Below are 24551 nucleotides of genomic sequence, written 5' to 3' on the forward strand. Positions count from 1 at the left end.
GAGTGTTAGAGCCTTAAAACAAATTAAAAGTGCATAATGTGCTGGAATCTGTACTGAACCTCAGTTTCTTCATCTCTGAAATTCAAATAACATTTGCCTCACTGCATAGGAAAACATTTTGCGGATCTTAAAATGCTGGGTACCAGTTCCAGGGGCAGGAGGGTGGGATTGGGTGCAGTTGGGTAGCTCAGTGGATTGAGAGCCAGGCCTAGAGACAGGAGGTTCTAGGTTAAAATCTGGCCTCAGACTTTCATAGCTGTGTGACCTTGCCATTGCCTAGCCCTTACCTCTCTTCTCCCATGCAATTAATACACAGTATTGATTCTAAGATAGAAGTATTATTATTAAGTAAGCAGACCAGGGACCTCTGGAATATTGCCCAAAGAGTAACTCAGTCAAGAACTCTGAACATTCCCCAGATATATAGAGCTGTGTAAAACCCAAGAGGTGCCACTTAAAGCAAATTGCTTTTACTCCTTCCCATTCTCCCCCCATTATGTCCCACTCTCATTTTGTCATTGGCCCACAGTTGGAGTCAGTTTTTGTGTTGCCTCTACTGATACAATGCAGACTGCTTTCTCTGAGTAGCCCCCTATACTAGGCCAGAATTCAGAACTTTGTAATATACTTGGATTCTTGGAGGGGACTGTATCTCTGGTAGGTATTTTTCCTGTTTGCCTTAACTTTGAGTTTGCCAAACACAGGTGACTTTTGTCCAATGTAGCTGTGCTTTAAAGTCAGCAGAGAGCAGTGTCTTTTCTAGAAAGATCAACTTTTAAAAAACCAAGACATATTCAAATGTGGCCACCACCACAGTGTCCTATACTCACCTCCTAATGACGCTCAGTTCAGGGAAAGGGAAGTCATCTTTCTCCCCTTGCTGGCTGGCAGGTGTACTGCCCTACCTACCCCACCTTTTGTGCAGTTGCTTTAGTCACCCTTCACGTCTTGCTCTTCCTCTCATTAACTAGATAAGAAAAATTTAGACAGAGAGAAGATAGAAAGCCTCATTTCTCTCTAGCATCTTTGATATACACCATTTTTTTAAGAGACCTGCCTTGACTCTTTTGAGTTATTCTTTGTCATCTTCATGTTTGGCCTTCCTTTCTTCTTTCTTTCGTGTGATTACTCCTGTCCACAGATTAGCAGAGGCACTCTGTCACTGACCTAAGCTGTTCAATATTAATGACAATATTAAATGCTTAGATTGACTTTCCTTTAGGAAAGATGTGCTGTGATATATATGGATATGTATGTATGTCAACACACTGTTTACCTGGTCTTTAAATCTTATTTCCCTTCTCTATCTCCAAATTTGCAGAATATCCTCAATGCCATGAGGGACATGGTGAAACACAGAACATCTATTTTCATTGCACACAGATTATCAACAGTGATTGATGCAGATGAAATCATTGTCCTGGATCAGGTGAGAGATTATTACTTTCCAAAGTTTAGTCATCTGAGAACACTGGGATTTGTCTTAATGGTGAAGCCTAAGCTAAAAATAGTCCTAATAGAATATGTGAAATTCATAAGATGAGAGATTTTGAGCTAGAAGGGATCTCGGAGCTCATTCAACCCATTCCCTTCATTTCATTTTAAGATGAGGAAGCTGAGGCCCTGAGAAGCAAAGGGCCCTATGCAGCATCACCTGAAAAGGGAGTAGTGGAGCAGGGTTAAAATTGGAGCCCAGCTCCTCTGATGCCCCAGCTCCACTGCACCATGCTGCCTCTTAATCTCTGTGGCTTCCTTGGGATGTAACCATGACAGAATTACATTGGGAGGACTCTTCTCTTGGCAGCATATAAAGTGCTAGAAGCATTTCCTTTTTAGATGTGGCCTTGGGACCAGATGACCTCTAGAGTCCCTGCTTTTTTTGAAACCACACCCATGGGATAACTCATTGTGTAGCAGGGTGCTGAAGGCCAAAAGTACAATAGGACAGCATTGAATGGAGGGATGATAGAAGCCGTTTTCACAGGGAATGTATATAATGATTGATTTCTCCCTTTTCCTCTTCAGCTCTAAGTGAAATCTGCTGTTAAGCATTTAGCATTTTTGCCCTGTTACATATTTCTCTCAGACCCTTGATATTCCCAAAGAAAATTATCCCTCATGTAGAAGGGTAGAATTTTCAAACCCAGCCATTGTGAGTAAGGAAAGGAAGGTAAAGTGACAGCTTGTTTTATTTCTTTTGAGAGAGTGGCTCCAAGATTGTGCCATCTAATTGTGCTGAAAATCAGCATAAGACCGTTGTGATTGGTGACCTTTGGAAATTATTATCATTTCTTTTGTCTGCTTCCCAAGTAACGAGTAAATGGAGGAAGGGATGAAAAAAGCCTTACTATTGGACTGTTTCTACAATTACTCACTTTCTGCCTTCCATTTCAGCTTTTTCTATGGTTATTTTCCCCTTATAGCAAACAAATAAACCCATCAATTCCCTATAATTTTCAAAGCCTGAGTACAGATAGAGGAAGCATTCTTGCTCACCTTTTATATATCAAATTACTTGGTGGGGTCCATGGGCCACTGTGGTTTATTCATACCAGTAAAATGTCCTATGAAGTATTCAGTTGCATGATGTGTCTATACAATCAATTTCCGTTATCTGTGCACCTGAGACCTTCGAATCTTTTATTGGATTGATCATAACACGTTATCATTCATTATAGAATAGACTACTTTTCCTGGCCCCAATTTGTATCAGGCAATAGATATGTACCAGAGTGTTTTAAATGAGAAACTTGGAAAGTATCCCTTTGATATTGTTGCTGCTGCTATTGCCTGCTTGGGGGCCTTTACGAATAGTCTCCAGGTATGCATTTGTGTGCTTTTAGTCTTTCTTACACATATCATATTAGTGTGGATTAGCAGGCCGATGGTTCACTCTCTAGTTTGTCACTCTGAAGCTTTATGTTGGACTTGAATTTTGGACAAATCAGAACTAGTTTGTTAGTAGCAGGGCAACAAGCTGTAGGTTTCATATTTAAATAAATCTGCTGATCATCTTGAGTTGATACGGCTGAAAAAATGGTAGCCTCACAATACTAAGCTTCTCCTAAACAGAGAGCCAACAGTCCTAATTCCAGGTCCACACCTTAGCCTTCCCCTCAAAGTGCATCTCAGATTCATCCCAGCCATTTCCCTCCTCTACACTTATATATTTTGGTTGAATGCTACCATTCTTTTAGTCTCCCAGGTTTAGGACCCAGGCTTCATTCGTGACTTCTCCATTTTTCTCCCCCTCCCTATCCTCTCAGTTGACAAGTCTTGCCAGTTCTAATGCGACAGCATATCTACGATGTATCCCCTTGTCTCTGCTTACCCAGCCTCTCACTGTGTTTATTGAACTGGCCTCCTAATTGGTCTTCCTCCTTCATGTTTTCCCCCCTCTGATACAGTCTTCACCCAGCTGCCAAACTGATGTTGCTAAAAAACATACCTGGCTGAGTCACTGCCCTATTAAAGAAGATCTTCCAACTGTTCCCTTGCATCTCTAGGATACGATAGCAAATCTTTCACTTGGCATTTATAGCTCTCCGTATCTGCTTCCTACCTGTCTTTGGAAGTGTTACATCTATCCCCTTTCCATAGTCTCCACTTTGCTCCAGTGCCCACAGACATGTACATGCCTTTGCACAGGTGCTCCATCTCATAGAATTCCGAGCTTCCTCCAAAGCATAGCTCAGACTTCACAATCTGCCTGATGCCTGGCACCTTTCTTGGTCACCACTTGTCCTCTCTTGCTCTTGGCACTCCTTCTATGTTATATTTGCCTATCCTGAGCCCAGTGTAAGTTCCTCGAGGGCAGGGTGGTATTGGTTTTGTCTTTGCATCCCAAGCACTTAGCAGATAGTAGATGCCCTCAATGGTTTTCGATGGAGTTGAACTGAATTCGCTTCTGGTTTGCAAAGTGTCATTCAGAGCTTGTGTATGGCTGAACAGAAATTTTTTTCTTTTTTTCCACCCACATTCTTCCGTTCTTTGGTTGTTAGAGGCAATCCCATTGCTGCTATCATTTCATGCCTTTTATTGTGTGGGCCCATAGTGACATTTACTTTGGAAGGAAATGCCCAAGTGTGCTTTCACTTTGAAGGAGAGCAAAGATGGGGTGAAGAAAAGAGGGAGAGGATGCCTCTCGCCATGCCAGGGTTATTCTCCCCCCTCCTTTCTCTTTTTTTTTAAATTTTTTGAAAATTTCATTTAATTAGCCAATTTAGAACATTATTCCTTGGTTACAAGAATCATTCTTTCTCTCTCCTCCCCCACCCCTTCCCGTAGCTGAAGCTCAATTCCACTTTTCCCCCCTTTCTAATGCAGGGGAGCCTCCGGTTTTCTTTTCTTTCTTGTAGGGAGGCCTCAGTCTCTTCCATTCCTCAAAGGAATAAATATAGCTGTTGAGCGCAAGACCAGGCAATGCTACTATAATGGAAACAGCACTGGCCAGGGTTTGGGGACCCAAGGATCCTGCCTGGCACCCTCTCTGCCCCTGACCAGGCATGTTATCTCTAGCCTGGCGCTTCACCACTCAAGAAAATGAAGGGATTACAGTGAATGACTTGAAGATCACTTTTAACTTTAAAGTTTATAGGACTTTATATGATTCACCAAACAGTTAGTTGTGGATTTTTTCATTAATAAAATCTATTTCCTCTCTCTATTAACATAACACATCCCCTGTGTTCCACCCTACTCCCTAATTGGGGGACGGGTAAAAAAAAAATAACAAAACTCTTGAAACAAACACACACAGTCACGCAAAACAGGTTCCTACATTGGCTGTATCCAAATAATATGTCTCCATCTGCTTCCTGAGTCTATTGCTTCTATATCAGGAGGTGGGTGACATACGGCATCATTGGCTCTCTGGAATTGTGGTTGGTTATTGTATAGAAAAGAGTTCCTAAGTCTTTGAAAGTTGTTTGTCCTTACAATGTTGTTGTTATTGTGTAAGTTAAACAAGCGTTTGTGTGCCTACTGTGTGCCAGGCACTGAGGCCAGACATGAAGACAAAAATAGAACAGCCTCTGTGCATTCAAGGCTTTTTGTAGGAGGTGGCACTTGATGAAATCATCTTTGAAGAAAATTATAGATTGCAAGAATTCTAGATAAAGAGGGAGTACATTCTAGGCAAGGGGGTATTGGGAGGGAGAGAGTCAATTTGTATTAATTGAAAAAAACAAAGCTAAATGCTTGTTGAGCTGAATAAAAACATATATAACTTTAGAATTGAAAAGGATGTTTAAATGGTGCACTGTAATCCCTTCATTTTACTGCTGACAAAGCTGAGGCCCAGAAGGTTGACATGGTAGGCTTCAGATAACATAGCCAGAGATGGAATGCAGAGTTTGGGGAGCAGTGGGTAAGCCATTTTGTCTAGAGTACATAGAGGGCATAAGATGGGAACTTGAACCTGCCAGTAAGTTTGGAAAGGTAGGTTGGAACCAGATCATGGAGGGCTTTTCATACAGTGCTGGAAAGTTTCTGTTTTACCCTAGAGAAAATAGGGAGCCACTGAAGACTTTTGAGCAGAGGAGTGACATGGTAATATCTGGACTTCAGGAAATTTAGCTTGGCAGCTGTCTGCAATATAGAGGAGAGGGGAGTCTGTAGGCTAGGGGTCCAATTAAGAGATCTGAGCAACGGTCCAGGCTTGAGGTGACAAAAGCCTGAACTAGGGTAATAGCCACATCAGTGGAGAAAAGGTGGCAGATAAGAGAAATGGAGATTTGGTTGACTGGAAGGCTGGTGGTACCCTCAACAGAAATAGGGAAGTTTAGGAGAGGGAAAGATAAGCTTAAGATGCCAATGAGACTTGCTTTCTTCAAGCAGAAGAGTAGAGCTGTGTGTGGGAGTGTTTGGCAGCCATCTGCAGAGAAATGATACCTGCCTCCATGGAAGCTGATGTGATCATGCAGTGGCCTTTTTATTGTATCATGCAAAGTTATATTGGTTTTTATTCCTTGTGATATGAGGTGTGGTAAAAAAACACTTCTCTAAGGCAGAAGTCACATAAGAAAGCAGTAACTCATTTCAATAGCACTTTGAGGCTGATCTTAACAACATTTATACTATATGTTACACATCTCATTTGGTCTTCACAATCGCGTGAGATGGGCGCTATTATTATTATTCCCATTTTACAAATGAAGACACTGAGGCTAAGAGAGGTTAAGAGATTTGCCCAGGGTTTCACAGCTAGTAAGTATCTAAGATAGGATTTGCGTTCCCTGGCACTGAGTCCATCACTTTTTCTAGGTGCCCCAAAACAATGCTAATAATAATAATAACCCGGTGAAATTAGAATTCTTCTATTCCCATTTTACAGATGAGGTTATGAAGTCCCAGGGAGGTTAAACAACTTGCCTAAGGTCGTCATACATGTAGTAAGAAGCAGAGTTGAGCTGAAACTCAGGCCCTCTGACTCCAAATTCAGTATTCTCTCCACTACATCAGTCTGTTTCTGGGCTTATCTCTACCATTCATTGCCTGTGTTGACCTTGGGCAAATTAGTTTTCTGGGCTTCAGTCTCTTCATCTGCAATATCATTGGGTTCATTTTATCAAGCCAGGCCCCGGGCTGGATATTGAAAGTGCAGAGAACCAAGGGCAGCTGTTCCCACCCTTGAGGAGCTTACCTTCCAATGGCCCATTCTTCTTGCACGTATACAAAAGCATATCATTTGTCTTCCACACATCCCAAATCCAACCAAGCTTTGGGCTGGCTGCTCCTGGGCTTGGATCATGATCAGTTGGGTAGAGGCAGCAGAGCAGCCTTGACTGACCTCCCTTGTACACATTACATTGAGAGTGTCCCCATCATGGTGGGATATCCCATTCACTTCACACTGCATGAACATATCTAGGTGGATGCACACTTTGGGGCCATTGACCCTAATGTTGCCAACTTCCATGTGGTTCTGAGGGTAGACAGAGACCCTGCTCTGTCATGGCTACATCATCTCCTATTCCTCTGGCTGTGAGATCCCCCCTGGTGTCTCCACCAGCTGAGCTAGACCTGTCTTTGGATCTATTTGATTTCATCTACAGACTTAGGGAACAGATGGGCCAGGCTCGCTAGCCATTCAGACCAGCCCTTTTGTTTTACAAAGGAGAACACTGAGGCCTAGGGAGGGAGCCTGGTCCATCCTGGGATTGGATGTGACGTTCAGTATCTGGATTGATTCAATCTTTTTTTGGAATTTGGTACCAGAAAGCCAATAGGTACTGAGAACCCTCTACACCAAGCCCCTAGATTGTGGAGACCCCAATAGAGAATTGACCAAAGGTACAAGGAAATTGGGCCGGATTCCAGTTCCCTCAAGGCCTAGCCTAGGACTTTGTCCTGGGACTGACTGAGGGTCGTTTGGGAAAGGGACCTAGAAAGCCCCTGCTGCTGGTGTTCATTTTGGTGGCGGCAATGGTAGTGATTTTAAATGAGAGTCTTAGACAGAGGCAGAAGCTCTTATCCTTTTGGGTATCACAGACTCCTTTGGCAGGAGTCAGGGAAGCCTAGGAACTATTCAGAATAATGTTTTTAAATCTATAGAATGAAATCTAGAGTATTACAAAAACTAGTTATATTGAACTAGTGTTGTCAAAGTATTTTTTCAATTCACAAGCCCTAGGTTAACAACCCCTAGACTAAGTGCTAAGATCCCTCTCCAGTGCTGATATGAAAGTCACCAGACATTCATTCAGAACCTACTGTGTGCCAAGTACTATGCGTGGTGTTTTAGTAGTAGAAAGCAAGGAGTTCACCTTCTACCAGAAATCATCTCCAGTTGAACACAACATGTGCATACATAAGGAGGAAGAGAAACAAACATTAAGTGCCTTCTGTGTGCCAGGGACTATGCTAAGATCTTTTCATCCTTACAACAGCCCTGGGAGGTAGGAGCTATTGTTATCCTTATTTTTCTTTTGAGGAAACTGAGGGAGATCTAGAAGGTTAGCAACTTGCTCAGTCATATAGCTTGTGAGTACCTGAGGCTGGATTTGAATGCAGGTCTTCCTGATTCCAGTCCTAGCACTCCATCCACTATGCCACCTAGCTACTTCTTTATGTGATTTTTATGTATTTGTGTAAGTAAATATACGATCATCTGCGAGAGAAACCACTGAAAACTTAGGGCAGCTATGGATAGCACAAAATGAGGTAAATTCAAATATTCCCAGAAGGCACAAGCCAAAGAGTTACTTAATGAGCAGTTCCAGAGTTGTACCAGTCAGTGCTTCAGTAATAGGCCACAAGTCTTGTTGTTTCTGTCTTTGCAATATCTCTCTAATATGTGATCTTCCCTCTACTCACATACCTGTCACCCTGGTACCTCTCTTCTCCACATGCCTTAACTATTCTAGTAGCCTACTGGTGGGTCTGTCTGCCTTGAGAGTCTCTCCCCACGTTAAGTCTCTATTTAGTTGCCAAAGCAATCTTCCCAAGGCATAGGATTCATTCTCTCTCTCTCTCTCTCTCTCTCTCTCTCTCTCTCTCTCTCTCTCTCTCTCTCTCTCTCTCTCTCTCTCTCTCTCTCTCTCTCTCTCTCTCTCTCTTTCTCTCCCTCCCCCTTTCCCTCCCCCTCCCCCTCTCCCTCTTCCCCTCTCCCTCTCCCTCTCCCTCCCCTAATGTCTCCAAGATAAAATTTGAAATTCTATTTGACTTTTTTTAAGCACTTACCTTCTGTCTTAGAATCAATACTGTGTATCAGGTCCAAGGCAGAAGGAGGGGTAAGGGCTAGGCAATGGAGGTGAAGTGACTTTCCCAGGATCACACAGCCAGGAAATATCAGAGGCCAGATTTGAATCCGGGACCTCCATCTCAGCCTGGCTCTCGTTCCATTGAGACATCCAACTGCCTCCCCATGTTTGACTTTTAAAACTTTGTCCCATCTTGCTTTTCTGTTCTGATATACTTTTCCCACCTTCCACATACTCCAGCATGTAGCAGCACTGACCCTCTTGCTGTTCCTTGCACATAGCACTCCAGTTCTTGACTCAACCTCTTGACTGACCTTTCTCCATACCTAGAATATCCTCCTTCTCATATCTACTTTCTGGCTTCCCTGACTTTACAACTCAGCTCAGCCTCTTCCAGTCCTCCTCACTATGAGCACCTTCCTGAGATTATCTCCTGTTTACCAGGCATATTTCTTCTGTGTACACAGTAGACTGTACATTGCCTTCTCCATTAGAATGTGAGCTCCTTGAGTTTTTACCTCTTTGTATCCCCAGTACTTAGCATAATGCCTGGCACATAGGAAGAACTTAATAAATCCTTGTTGATAACATGTTGCAGATTGCATCAAGCTTGGAATATTGTGGGGTCTCCTGATGAAACCTTTAATCACTCAAAAGAGTTTGTCTTATCTCCTCACACAGGCACAATCAAGTAGTATTGTTGTCCAGGTTATTATATTCAATTGAACCTCTTGGGCAGACTGGTTCTATTAATAGGCAATGAACTGGGACCAAAATTGAGCTAAAATAGTAGTATATCAATTTATGGGCTGCTAGGTGCACAATAGGTAGAGCTTAGGGCCTGGAGTCAAGAAGGCCTGAGTTTAAAACCAGCATTAGCCACTTCCTAGCTGTGTGACCATGGATAAGTCACTTTACCCTGTTTGCCTTGGTTTCCTCATCTGTAAAATGAGCTGGAGAAGGAAATGACCAACCTCTCCAGTATTTCTGCCATGGAGAGTTGGATGCATCTGAAACTGATCAGTAACAAAGTAGATCAGATTAGATTAAAAAGTTATACGGTGCTTTTAGTGACCACTAAGCTTCTTCTCAAGCAGAGATCTGTCCATATTTTTACTTCTGCATTCTCCTGGAGACACTCTATGGCTGAAAGTTATTGAATACAAAAACCAAAAGTTATGGTTCATCAAAAGTCAGAAAAGAGATACATGATGAGGCTGTCACATAGTACCAACAAAAAATTCTCCAGGAGTGGTGATGGAAAGGATATCATGGAGAGGTATTGGACTAGAAAAGAAAGTGGGCTGGTCATATGGCAATGGTGACTAGCCCTCATACTTCATTGGTACCTCTGCAATGCAAAAGATCAGTGGAAACGCTTCTGACACATAGGGCAGGCTCTTCTTTGGAGGATTTCTAGGAAATCGTGGACAAGGAACATTGTACTATCTGCACCACTGGAAGGAGAATATCTAGCCTGATGAAATAAGCTAGCCTTTGAAATGTTAGAGGTAATGAAGTACTTACTTGACTAGAAGGGGCATGTTTCATAGCATGTTTTCCTACGTTTCTTATTGTAGTTTCCTAAAACAGTGTTTTGGGAACCTTAGTCCTCCAGGATCTTCCAGGTGATTGATTGGAGGACTAGATTCTTATATCATTCATGAACCAGTCAGCAGTAAAGTACCATGAGAAAAAGTTTTGGATCAAGCGTCAGAGGACTTTGGTTCAGATGGACATGGTCAGCCTCTCTGGGCCTCAGTTTCCTTAACTGTAAAATGTAAAGAGTTGGACTAGACAGCTTCTGAGATCCTTTCCAGCTCCAAATCTAGGATTTGATAAACATGATACCACTATAGTTATGTTTCTGACTTAAATTTGAGGACAGCTCTCATTAGTATTATGCTTGATAAAATATCACCTTCCTGTGGTTTTTGTATGTATCTTTTATTTTTATATTCTTGAGTAGGACTCAGTGGGGATCATGATCTGCAGGGTCTTATCTCTCAGCAAAGTGGTTCTTGGACTGTGAAAAGATCATGGGCCATTGTTGTCAGGGTGGATAGGAATTTCAAAAGCAACATAAAAATTGTGTTTTCTTGGAGAGCCTATCCTGAAATCAAGTGAGATGCCATAAATTAATCACGCCAAAGTGTCCAGGGCAAACTCCAAACTTCTGTTTTTTACAGGCAGGTCCTCTAACTTAGCACCAGGAGTAACAAGAAAAAAGACAAGATCCATTTTATCTCTCACTGCGTTGCCCAGTGGCTGTCAAGACAAAACAAGTTAATCATAGACTAAAATTTCGAATCCATACCCGGTCTACATAGCGTTCAGTTTAATAGCCATTGTATTGTTAAGAAAGGTAGTCAGCCACTGAAAAAAAGAGATCATCCTGTGGAAATCTTTTCAATTTTCAGCTCTTGTGAAGATTTGGGGAGGGCTTTATCTTTTAAGTACAGGAAAAGGAGAAAACATGCTTATTGGATAACTACTGATCAGGTGTACGAACTTCAACTTTTAAAAATGCCTTCCTGCTCATCAAGAGTACATACGACATTTTTAACATGCTTCTTCCCAAATGAAGCTCCCAAGCTCAGGGCTTGGCCTTCTACTGGACTAGTAGCCAGGAGATCCGACATGGGGTATAACCCCCCCCCCAATTTTTCTGCCTAAAAAATAAAAGAGGGGATATTTTCCAGAAGTCTTAGCAGGAAAAATAATATAAATAATAAATAGTATACAAATAGTTCAATTTAAAGAGTTATCTGACCTGATTTGTTTTGTTTGTATTTTTAGGGTAAAATTGTTGAGCGGGGAACCCACAATAGTCTCCTCTCTAACCTTGGCAGCATCTATTCAGAAATGTGGCATGCTCAGAGCAACCCTCTGTCCAATAATAATACCAATTGGGAAGGGAAGAAAGAGCATCTCTCCAAAGAGGAAGAAAGGAAGAAGCTCCAAGAAGAAATTATCAACAGTGTCAAAGGCTGTGGAAACTGTTCCTGTTAAACTCTGCAAGGCATTTCAATTGTTTCCTTTAAAAACAAGCAAAAAAAACTACAAGTGACATATTTGCACTGAAGCAGAATTCCTGATTTATTTAAAAACAAAATCAGAAAATCTGACATTCCCCTCCTATAAAATTCTTCTCTAAGGTATTGATTCTTTGGCCAAAGGAGTTTCTTTCTCAGTCCATCTCTGGATTCTCCTTCCTTCCTCTCTCTGCACTTTCCTTTCCCTTCTCCCCTCCTCCCACACCCCACTTTCTTCTCTAGTATCCTTTTATTCCAACATTTACATCTGGGACAGAAAGCACCCCCAACCACCCCCAGGATTTTTCAGTCATTTGAATGGCCACATCAGAACTGGGCTAAGTGGAATTTGCTTTTCTCTTATTTTCTTGACTCGTGTAACTTTCCCCCACTGATTGATTTGTTAAGGTGTTCATCTCCACACCCCACTAAGTCATGTGGGTTTACGCATGTGGGAGAATATGTAAAATTCCTTTATACTAACAAGTTAATGGAAAACTGCTTCTATCCTTAAAGAAAAGACAAAAAAAAACAGAAAAAAGGAAAGAAAATGTCTTATAGTTGCAAGATTAATACTCACCTGTCTTCTTGAAATATAGCATTGATCTGAAAACTAATTAATAAGCACATTCAGATCCACAGATTTCCAGGCCTGCTTTCTAGGTCAACTGTGCTATTCGATAAACACCTACCTACCTTATGTTGTTTCAAGTATTTTGGCGGAGAAACTCCCTTGAGCCCATGTTGGCAAGGAAGATGTTCTGCTGGCTGAAACGAGGCCCTAGGCTGAAATGCATGATTTTGGCAGGTGGACAGGTGATGCTTAGAGCTCTCAGCATAATTTGAAAGTAACCCTTCAGATATAAGGAAACTCAAATGTCCTTTCTCTTAATGTTCTCTTCTTTTACCATCTAAAATTATGCAAGGGGAAGATGAGGTTTTTGAGTAAAGCAACTTCTATTTAAAAGTCATAAAGGACTCTTAGGACCCCGAGGAGGATTAAGTGAGGAGCAGAGATCACTGATCTCAGATGACACTTGAGATTCTAGGTAGGGGCTTCCCTGGTGGCCCAGCAATAGGATATGGCCACATTTTACCTCATAGGAAGAAGGAGACCCGAAACAGTAATCAGGAACAGTTAGCAGAGCACTGTGATACTTCTGTCAGCTGGTGACCGGCCTCTCCCTTCTAATGTGCACTTCTTTTTTGTCATGGCTGGTCTTCATTTTAAACAACTTTTTGAGCTCTGGTAGTGTGGAAGAATTCACGTAGAGCTAGATTATAATAAGAGACTATTTTAATGATTATTTTGAGGTTTAATGTGCTTTGGGTAACAGAAGATATGGGAGGGCATATGGGTTTATTTATGTGTATCAAATCAGATGATAGGTACCTGGATCTTACCTAACTCAGGTATCCAGTTTTATTACATAAAAGCAAGTCTAGATAGGTGAGTAACTTGAAGCCAGTACTTGAAGGGATGTAGTCTCTGACCCCAGAATATATGAAGCAGGAACCAGCTGCCAGATATTATTCAGACATTGCAGCCTCCAGCATTATTGATAAGTTAAGGAACAAAATCACGATTTTCTCTAAGTAAATCAGTCATATTATTGGAGATGGGGTAAAGAGTTCCATGTTACTTTTCTTCCCTTGTCCCTCCTTTCCAGGTATTTTCTTTATCAGAGATGAAAAGGAAGTAGCATGTACTGTCCCTTGGCTCAGAAGTCAGGCGGCCTGGGTTCAGATCTTTCTTCTGAATCCTACTACCTAGGAGACCTTTGGCAAGTGACTACCTCCCTGGGCCTCAGTTTTCTCCTCTGTAAAATGAGGGTTGGGGACTACATGATGGGCTCTGAGATCCCTTCTTCCCCTAAGTCGATGGTCCTATAAAGATCAAACTTTAGTTGAATAATCAAGAAAGTAGGAATAAAGTAGTCCTTCTACAACACACACACACATATGTTTTACAAGTAAGAGCTCTCAGTATACAAATAGGATACCTGGTTAAGGAAGGGCTCAGCTCCAAGTGTTCCTGAGTTGTTCTGGTCAGAATGCTGGGCCTTTTCATTGAGAGGTGAGGCAGAAACTTCAATGGTCTGAAAAACCTGGTTGTCCCGGGGTCAGAACCATGACTTGGAAGAAAATGTCTTTTCTCTTAGAATCATAGGATGTTAGAATTGTAAGAGACCTTCTGCACAATCTGAAGAAACCTCTTCTTTTTGCAGACGTATCACAGTGGCTACTTTGGATTCTAGAACGTTCTAAGCCTGAGGGCCCTTAAAGATCTACCAGATCCAACCCCCTCATTGTTTTCCCAATGAGAACATTGCAGTCCCTCAGAGTTCATTCAGTCTGTAATTGGCCTTCCAGGGGACCTGATTCCCGGGTTCTCAGTTCCTAGTGCAGTCTCCATTCTGCCTCCCTTATTGTCCCTCTGGGGAATTGGCAAGGACAGTGACAGAGAGGCCACACTTCAACTCAGTTGGTAATTGTGGGGGTTCAGCGTGATAGCATTAAAGCCCTGGCCAAGATAACGTGAAAAGAGAGCTTCTTTGGACGATCCAATCAGAGTAAAGGGCCAAAGGAAAGGGCACTTGATCCAGAAAGAAGCCAGTTTACATTGTAATATATAAGCAAGCAAAAGGACTGTGTAGAGGGGGGGCTGTCTCCAAGTCAGGGCCACAGAAGAAAATGCTTTTTGCCGATTGCTCTAAATATTCTGCAGCCTTGGAAACTGGAATTTGAATGAAAAGGAAGGCTCACTTGGGATCATCTCCAATATATCTCCAGGACAATCCCCTTCCATCCCTGGGAGTCCTAGTTTCCGACTGGACTGACTCTGCAAGAGTTCTATATTGTAAAGAATGGTCTGCACACCTTCCTGATAATGGGTGAGTCAGTGAGCTCATTTGGAAAAACTTGAACAGCTCAAACGTAAGAGGAGTCACCTGCGAAAACCAGATCAGAGGGCTAGAATTGCAAAAGCAAGCCTTGGCCTTTGTGCCTCAAGGATATGAATTGGAAAAAATGTCTTCTCTTCTCCTGTGGAGGGATTCACACTTTTTTCTATACCTTCAGATAAAGCTTTTGTATTTTCTTTCTTTCTGTCTGTCTGTTGACAGAACCCAATTTTCAAGGATGGCCATCCTCAAAGTACAGCATGCTTTCAAAAGCAAGAGTGTATTATCCATCCATAGGTTCGACAGTTGCTGTGTTTGGGGAACAACTTGCCCAAACTTTGCCGGCTTTTCGTATGTTCTTCTTCCTGCTCTCCCAATTGTCAACATATCATTTACTGAGCAGCGATTCTTGCAGTACCAGTTTAATTCCATTTGTTTTCCATCTTTTATCTCAGGATTATCTATTATGAATTCATAATTGTAAGGTTTTAACCTGTGTTGAAAATTCCTGAAATTTTTCCCCCAAAAAAAGGTCCCTTCCCTTCTCTTTCCAATTCCAGTATGGAGAAGTGAATGTAAACTGTACAGTAAATAACAGTATTAAGCCAAAGAAGCTGGCTAAGACTGGTTGGTTAAAAAAAACCTAGGGAAACCCTTTATTACAGTTTTATTGTTTATGATAATCTGTGTAGATAATCATCACTAAATAAATGACATATCTTTCTGAATAGAAATGGGTGTCCTATTGAAACAACTCTTTCTGCGCTTCACAGGGAAAGCTGATATTTTGTCCGTGACACACTCAGAATAAGAATACAGATAATGAAATAGACACTCTGGGAGTATGGCCTTACAGCTCCATGCAAACGGAGAGAATTTGGAATTGTTTCAGAGAGAAAGTAATTGTTTGCAGTGCTCAGTAATGTGGGTAAAGTGATAGCAAATTATAGTGCTTTCAGTTAGTATTAGGCAATCACATTTTTGATGACCAATCAGTGGAAGGTAAGTTGTGATTGCCCCCAGTTTCTCAGTCCTAATGATTAAGGGGGATGGGGGGGGGTGATGTCTTGGCTGCAAATCAAGTATTAGACCAGCATTTTGATTAGCTAGGTAGTTGGAAGGGCGTGCACACTCTAATTAAAAACAGGTTGGAGAATTTTGGGGGCTGTTGGAAAAAGTGTAGATTATTTTCCAGGTTCACACATAACCAGTCTCGGGTCTTTTCCTGATGTCTTCATGGTTCTTAATAGCCTTTTCAATGAAAGGACTGTCTACGGCCCATATCGTCACCTTAGCAGCCCAGTATACCCCTACTTGAGCCGTGTAACCAGTATTTCACTTGTGTTCTGAAATGTCTTCCAAAGAAAGTCATGCCTTTGGAGTAAGAGGGAATTATGTCCTGGAGCAGTTTCTCTTGTGACTCTGATTATAGGAGCCTCCAACTGTTATTTCTAAAGGTTCATTTACCACGTTTAAAATCTTTTTAATGATAATGATACAAAGAAGCTCTACAGATGCTACCCTTAACTGTAGCAAATAAAAGAAAATGAGTTAACAGATACTGGAGGTTACCTTATCTCCAAAACCAGACCCATAACAGAAGATGGCAAGCGACGGAGAGGAGTTTACATGAGGGACTATTTTCGGCAGGGAATTGGCCCGAGACGGGGCACACGATTCAGTTTTGTTTAAACAGTTTAAAGGTGATACTTGGTTGTTTTTCTGATTACATCCTAACCCCCAATAATCCGCTTGCATTTCTCCTATTAAATGTCAGGTATTATTTGGACCCCCTGGGTCTAAATGGATTGTAGCGTATTTCCAGTGACCACTTGCATGTGAGAAATGTTGTAAAAACCAGGTATGACTGGAAAAATCCTTGGGCTGGTCATGTAGCGAGAGCGGGATGTAACAGATGGATGGTCCTGGAATATTAAGTGCATTGGTACGGTCTTGGAGCTAGACCTGGAAGGAGCTTTACTGAGTCCAAGAAAGGTTAAGCCACCCACCCAAGGCTGTACTAAGTTCTAGAGGCAGGACTTGAACTTTGGGCATGGGACTCCTGGGGTTAGCACTCTTTCCACCTCACAATACTACCCGATAAATTTTATGTGAAAGAGTTATGGAAAGATCTGAACAAGAACCTCCCAATTAGAAAAGAAGGCATGATGGACTCACCACCTTTGCCAGAGTAAGGAAGGATTGGCCAGATCGGTGAGATACGTACGTAGAAGCAATTTGTGACCACTAAGGGAGCTGAATCACCCAATAACGTTTGCTTTTTGCTTTGGGGTCAGCTCTGGCAGGCTTTAGTAATGCTTTCCACCTGCTACCAGGGTGGTAGCAAGTGGAAACCAAGTATCACCTTTAACATATCGACCTTTAGGGTCTGTATTAAAAAATAGCTCATCTGGTCAGAAAAAGCCATTGGGGGATCATAGACCATATCTAGAGTACCCAACCTTGCCCAAGTAGTAAGTAGCTATTTCCCAATCAATGGTGCCTTTCTCTTCCAATGTACCCCCCAGGAGTCCCTACATTAATAAACACACTTCCCTTCTAGACCTGGTCCTTCCATGTTTCCATCTTACTGTGCTCACAGACTATGGATGGCCCTTGCTTTTCTCATTCTCCCTGACAAGAGGCAGTAGGCCTGGTCTTTGTTTTTCCTCATCATTTCTGAGCCAAACAAGTACCCTGTGAGGTAGGTGCAACGGGGAATGAGGAAACTAAGGCACAGGTTGTGAATTGTCCACAATGCAAAGGTAGGATTTGGAATGGAGTAGTCCAATGCCCTAACCACACCACTTTGTATGTACGTTGCCATCTCCTCACTTTAACATCCCAGTTTATCTGTTTTCTGAACTTCTTTCTTTCATCTTCATACATGATGCCCCCATCCTCTCATTGCCCAGTCCCTTAGCCATCCCATTGCTGTCCTGAAACCGATCTCACCCTGAGATCACCAAGCAGCTCTTTTAAAAAAACTTTTGCACTGATATTTGGGGTTTTCACATCACCTTCATTTCCAAATACCAAGAGAGCCAGTGATCTCTTAACTGCATAATAAATATGTTGACTTTCTCTCAGTTCTCATCCTACCTGAGCTATGCAATTTTGCCAGGCCCCCCTCCCACTAGATTGACCCTTCTAGATATTCTCCTTAGCTTCTGTGAGCTTGCTCTCTCCTCATTCTCCTCCCCGCCTAACCATTCTTCTGGCTTCTTTGCTAGATTGTCATCGACGTCCCATCCACAAAACTTGGGTGTTTTCAATAGCTTGGTTCCTGATCTTCTTCCTCAATCCTGTCTTTTGAAAAAAAATCCTTACCTTCCATCTTGGAATTCCAACTAAGTGTTGGTTCCAAGTAAGGGCTAGGAAATGAGGGTTAAGTGACTTGTCCAGGGTCCCACAGCTAGGAAGTGTCTGAGGTCAGATCTGAACCCAGGACCTCCCATCTCTAGACTTGGCTCTCAATCCACTGAGCTGCCCCTCCTCAATCCTATCTTGTTGATTAAACCAACTCTCATGGATTCAGTGATCACTTTGGTGTGGATCATTCTCAAGGAAATATGGCCAACCTAAAGAATTCCTGCCAGTCTTGTGCTGTCAGCTACCTGCCACACATCACCCAGATGACCTAGAAACATCTCATATCCAACCTGTCCACAGTGGAACTCATGACCTTCCCCCCCTTTTTCTGAGGGTATCACCATCCTAGTCACCCAGGTTTGACTTCCCTGTCCATCATTGAGTTGCTAATCCTATTTCTTCATATCTTGCATCTCTTCTTCCCTCACACTGTTCATCACTGTTTCTTACCTAAACTGCTTCAGTTGGCTCCTTAGGATCCCTTCTTCAATGCATCCTCCCAACAACTGCCAAATATTTCTGAAGCCCAGATCTGACCTCTTCAGTGGCTCCCATTACTTCTAGGATAGAATCCAAACTTGGCCCATCATTTCAGGCTCTCCATCTGGCTACATCTTACCTTTGTAGCCTTTTTCAAATGTTACTCCCTTCCCATACTCCACATTCCAGCCAAACTGACCTATTAGCGATTTCCCAGACCTAACATTCCATCTCCTGCCTCAGCTTTTATTCCCCATTTCAAGAATGTACTCCCTCTTCACCACCCCTTCTCCCCCAATTATCCCTAGCTTACTTAAAGGCTCAGGTTAGGTGACACCTCATAAATAAAGCTCTCCCCAGGCATGGATGTGGGCTCCCTTAAATTACCTTGTCTGTATATGTGCTCATGCAATTACAGTAGGAGCTTCTAGAGATCGAAGCCTAACACACACAGTAGGTGCTCAATAAATATTGAGTTCATTCTTAGTCTATAGTCAGTTGCCATTTTACAAGCTGAGAACAGAAGTTAGTTCAACAAAGTTATGAACCCTTTTGTTTGAAACCAGGCTAATAAGTTAATTAAAGGCAACCTCAACTTTTCGCTCCCCCTAGAAAAGAAGGAAACTTTAAGCCCCTACTATGTGCTGGGCACTGTGCTCTCTGAACTAAGGATGTTGGTGATTGACTTGTGTTCCATTTGACTGAATTCTAACCAGAGAAGCTTCAGCCCGTATTTGCCATTACTTGGTTACATTCCTGATACTTGTCATCAAATGACTCACCGTACTGGGATGAGATGGAGGCTCTAATCTAGAGGACTGTAATCATGTGGTTTCCACCATGTCATGGGGCCATCCCCTGCCCTCCTTAGCAGCTTCATTGATCTAGTTGATTCCCTTTAGCATGCCATACATGAATATCATTCTGGCAAAGCCCAGGATCTGTAACATTGTCTTGATTCTTCTTTCCACCTCAAGTTTCAGATTGAATTTGGTCTCCGAAGGTGGAACTCCTGCTGGCTTCCACCCACGCGTCATTCTTAGAACATCTTGGGGTATCCTCCCACTTCTTCCTGTAGGGACTCCAGCAGGATAGCACTTGTGAACATACCAGAGCCCCGTACCAACTTTCCTCATGCCCTCCCTTTTCCCCGTGTTTGTCAATCACTGCATTTAACAGCTTTTAGTGCCTACTACATGGTATGGAACATTTGGGCCTATAGGGGAGTTCAAAAAGGGAATGACATAAAAGCCATGAGAGGAGAGCTGATGCACCCATCCAACAGAACTTCTTTCCTTCATCTTCCTCCAGCACCTGTAGCCATTTTGCTGCAGTTTGGAGAGAATTCCTAGGATGGGGGGCTTGGGAAAAGGGTGGAATGGACCTATTGGCCTAAGTTAGAGTCTTCCTTTCCTGCCAAGTTCAGTATACAAGCTTATGAATACTCGTGACATGATGCTAATGATCATGATTGCAGCCAATGACAATGGAAAGGCCCTCCAGTGACTTAGGCCCAAGATCTCTAGAACGTGTATGCCTGTTGCATGAGTGGCACCCATGAAATGTTCAGATAACCAGAGGAGGGATTCCAGCATTTTGGTTGGATTGTCTTGGCAGATTAAACAGAATCTTGGTGTTACAAGGGACCTCAGGAACATTCTAGTCCACACCATGTTCTCCAAGGAATCCTCTTTACAATATCCCTGATGACTGATTAGCCTTTGCTGCAGGACTTCTCTGATGCCAAACTACCTCTCAAGACAGCCCATTCCACGTTGGCATACCTCTTCATTGTTGATAACCTTGCCTTACGCTGATTTCAACCTGCCTCTTTACAACATCTTTTCCTATTTTTCTTAAAGCAAGATATGGGTAGGAATCACACAGGATGAGAATTCAGGGACGGGTGCTGATGTGGGCACCCCATTTCTAGCCCAGAAGTCAAATAAATGACATCAGGAAAAACACATGTGACTTTGGGCAAGACACTTACATTCTCTAGGCCTCAGTTTCCTAATCTGTCAGAAAAAGAAATTGAATTCAAACTCTCAGGTGCTTTCCAACTTCTCTGAGTGAGCACTCAAAGGAATGAGATGAGAGAAACATTAAACTCTGAATGTATCCCTAAAATGGTGGTCTGATTACAGCTCATGGAACAACTTAGTCTGAATTGCTGTGGCTCAAACTAAGCATGACTTGACCACCAACCCTCTCTCTACACCCAAATTACTCCTGAGGTGCCCATCCATTGCTAGACCCATACATGAAGCCTCTACAGTACTGGTGTCCTACTGTCGGAGCTTTCAATTAGCCAGGGTTACTGCTAGGCCTCAACATTAACAAAGTATTTGATCAAGGGTTATCCTTATGGATAACATGAGGCCTTTAGTTGGATTCAGGAACATAATGAGTTACCAGACCCAAAGAGCAGCCATTAATGGATCGATGCCAGCTTGGATTGCTGTTTCCACTGCAGTGTGCCAAGCACTGAGCTAGGCCCTGGCGATACAAATGGAGCAATTTCTGCCTTCTAGGATCTTAAAGAGGAAGATAAGCACATATAGAATTACGTGCGGGATAATAATCAACTTGTATTTCCCAGTGTTCTATTGGGGACCCTTTTCTCTTTTTCCTCTGTCCTCAGTTTGGGTAACCTTAGCAGCTCCCATGGATTTAACTATTTTCTCTGCAGATGACTCCCAGATCCAGGTGAGCCTCGAGGCAGCTAAGGTGGTTGTGATAGAGAGGGCCTAGACTCAAGAAGACTTCAACACGTACTAGCTGTGTGACCCTGGGCAAGTTACTTAAATCTCTGTTTGCCTCAGTTTCCTTAACTAAAATAGAAATGATAGTAGCACTTGCCTTACAGGGTTGTTTCAAGGATCCGAAGACATAGTATTTTAAAGCAGTCAGCACAGTTCCTGGCACATAGTAGGAGATTAATCAATATTTCCCTCCTTCCATGTCTGGCCCTGGCTAGTCCTCCCTTTCCCTTCCCTCCTCCCACAGTTTCAGTCAACGTATCTGAGACTGACCTCATGATATTTCCTCCTAACCCCTCTCCTTTTCCACACTTGGCTATATATGTTGAAGTCACCACCATGCTGCCAACGTCTCAAGTTTATAATCTCAATTTATCCTCAAGTCTTCAGCCCGCATGCCCAGTCAGGTGACAAATCTGGCAATTTCTCCTTTCAGGACATCTCTTGCATCTGACCCCTTCTTTCTCCTCACACTGCTCACCACTATGGTTCAAACCTTCATCTCCCCTTACCTAGATTTTTGCAACAACTTCCTGGTTTGTCTTGCGCCAAGTCTCTCTCTACTCCAGGTCATCCTACACACTGCTGCCAACATAATTTTCTTTTTATGCAGATTAAGCCATGTGCTCTGATTACTCAACAAACTCCAGAGGCTTCCGAGTGCCTCTAAAATAAAATTAAAACCCCTCTGCTTAGTTTTCATATCCCTGCAGAACCTGGCCTCAACTTACTTTTCTGGCCCTGTCGTACATCAGTCTTTCCTCCTACACTCAGATAGAAGCCAAATTGGCCTTCTCTCTGTTCCCCACTCCTAACACTCCCTCTCATCTCTGTGCCTTTGCACTGGCTGTCTCCTATGTCTGGAATGCCCTCTTTAAAAAAATCTTTTAACTTATTTTTTGTTATATTTTTAGTTCCAAGATTTCTCCTTCACTCCCTCACTACCACGAACAAGAGAAGACTATCAGTCGATAAAAAATAAATGTGTGTGTATGTGCAAGTAAAACCATACCATGCATATACTTCTATTTATCTGTTCTTTGGAGGTGAACATTCAGTTATTCTTCATACAGCACTACAGTTACTGTTGACAGTGTTTTCTTGGTTCTGCTGATTTCACTCTTCGTTATTTCATGCAAATCTTTCCATGTTTTTCTAAAATCTACCTGCTTATCATTAGCCTAATAGTATCCCATCACAGTCTTGCCATAACTTGTTCAGCCATTCCCCAATTTATGGGCATCCCCTCAATTTCCAGTTCTTTGCTACCACAAAGAGAGCTGCTAGAAATACTTTAAAATATATGCGTTCTTTTCATTTTTCTCTAATCACCTTGGGAAACAGACCTAATAGTGTATACACACTTTTGTAACTCTTTGGGCATAATTCCAGATTGCTCTACAAAATGGTTGGATTAGGACAGCTAAGTAATTCAGTACATTCAGGCCAACCCTGGAGATGGGTTCAAATTTGACCTCGGATACTTCCTAGCTGTGTGACCCTAGATAAGTCACTTAACCCCAGTTGCCTAGCCCTTTTCCACCCTTCCGCCTTGAAACCAATACTTAGTATCAATTCTTTTTTTTAAACCCTTACCTTCCGTCTTGGAATCAATGCTGTATATTGGCTCCAAGGCAGAAGAGTGGTAAGGGCTAGGCAATGGGGATCAAGTGACTTGCCCAGGGTCACACAACTGGGAAGTGTCTGAGGTCAGATTTGAACCTAGGACCTCCCATCTCTAGGCCTGACTCTCAATCCACTGAGTTCACCAGCTGCCCCCCTTACTATCAATTCTAAGAGAGAATATAAGAGTTCTTTTTAAATGGTTTGTTCAGTTCAGTTTCACCAACAGTGTACTAGTGTCCCAATTTTTCCACATCCCCTTTTTTCCCCTCTATCATTTTAGCCAATCTGATGGGTGTGAGATGATATTGCAAAGTTGTTTTAATTTACATTTCTCTAATATTTAGAGCATTTTTCACACAACTTACATATAGCTTTGGTTTCTTCTTCCAAAAACTTCCTGTTCATATCCTTTGACCACTTACTAGTTGAGGCATGACTCATTATTATAAATTTGACAAAGTTCTCTATATATTTGAGATACAAGACCTTTATCTAAGAAACCGTCTATAAATTCCCCCCCCCCCAATTTTCTGCTTTCCTTCTAAATCTTGGCTACATTGGTTTTATTTGTAGAAAACCTTTTAAATTTAATGTAATCAAAATTATACATTTTATATCTCACATGCTCTTTCTCTTGTTCATAAATTCAATCCATAAGTGTGATGGGTAATATGTTCCATGTTCTAATTTATTTATAACATCTCCCTTTATATCTAGGCCATGGATCCATTTCGACGGTATCTTGGTAAATGAAGTAAGAATTGGTCTGTGTCTAGTTTCTGCCAGACTGCTTTCCAGGTTCCCCACAATTTTTACCAAATAGTGAATTCTTTCCTGAAAAGCTTGAATCTTTACATTTGTCGAACACAACGTTATTATAATCATTATTAGTCTACTCTGTTACACTGATCCACCTTTCTATTTCTTAGCCAGTACCAGATAGTTTTGATAACTATTGAAGATGTAGCACTGTTAAAGCTCCTTCCCTTATATTTTTTCATTAATTCCTTTGATATTCTTGGCCTTTTGTTCTTCCAAATGATTTTTGGTTTTTTTTCTAGCTCAATAAAATAATTTTTGGATAATTTAATTGAGATAGCATTGAATAAGCCTATTAGATATTGTCATCTTATTATATTGGCTCTGCTAATTTATAAACAATATTTCTCCAATTATTTAAATGTCCCTTCAGTTGTATAAAAAGTATTTTAGAATTATATTCATGTAGTTCCTGGGTTTGTCTTGGCGGATATCCTCCCAGGTATTTTATGCTCTCTGTGGTGATTTTAAATGGGGTATCTCTTACGATCTCTTCTTGCAAAGGATTGTTGGTAACATATAGAACTGCTGATGATTTATGTGAGTTTATTTTGTCTCCTGCAACTTTTGTGAAAATTATGGTTTCAACTAGCTTTTTAGTTGAATCTCTAGGATTTTCCATGTATACCGTTATAATGACTGCAAAAAGAGAGTTTTATTACCTCATTGCTCGCTCTGATTCCTTCACTTTCTTTTTCTTCCATTATTGCTATTGCTAGCATTTCTAGTGTAATACTGAAAAATATTGGTGATCATGGGCATCCTTGTTTCGCTCCTGATCTTATTGGGAAGGCTTCTAGCTTATCCTCTTTACAAATAATGATCGCTGATGATTTTAGGTAAATGCTTTTC

At 41.9% G+C, this 24551-nt stretch overlaps 1 protein-coding gene across 1 annotated transcript in view; it reads left to right on the top strand.

The window, feature by feature from the left end:
- ABCB7 (ATP binding cassette subfamily B member 7) overlaps positions 1-15374 on the top strand; it is a 139432-nt gene extending 124058 nt beyond the window's left edge. The window contains exons 15-16 of the mRNA XM_007505622.2: positions 1322-1429; positions 11502-15374. Coding sequence (XP_007505684.1) covers positions 1322-1429; positions 11502-11714 — 321 coding nt within the window. The 3' untranslated portion in view covers positions 11715-15374. The remainder of the gene's footprint in view (positions 1-1321; positions 1430-11501) is intronic.
- The last annotated feature ends 9177 nt before the right edge of the window (positions 15375-24551 follow it).

Source organism: Monodelphis domestica, chromosome X, assembly GCF_027887165.1.
Source record: "Monodelphis domestica isolate mMonDom1 chromosome X, mMonDom1.pri, whole genome shotgun sequence".
Classification (NCBI taxonomy): domain Eukaryota; kingdom Metazoa; phylum Chordata; class Mammalia; order Didelphimorphia; family Didelphidae; genus Monodelphis; species Monodelphis domestica.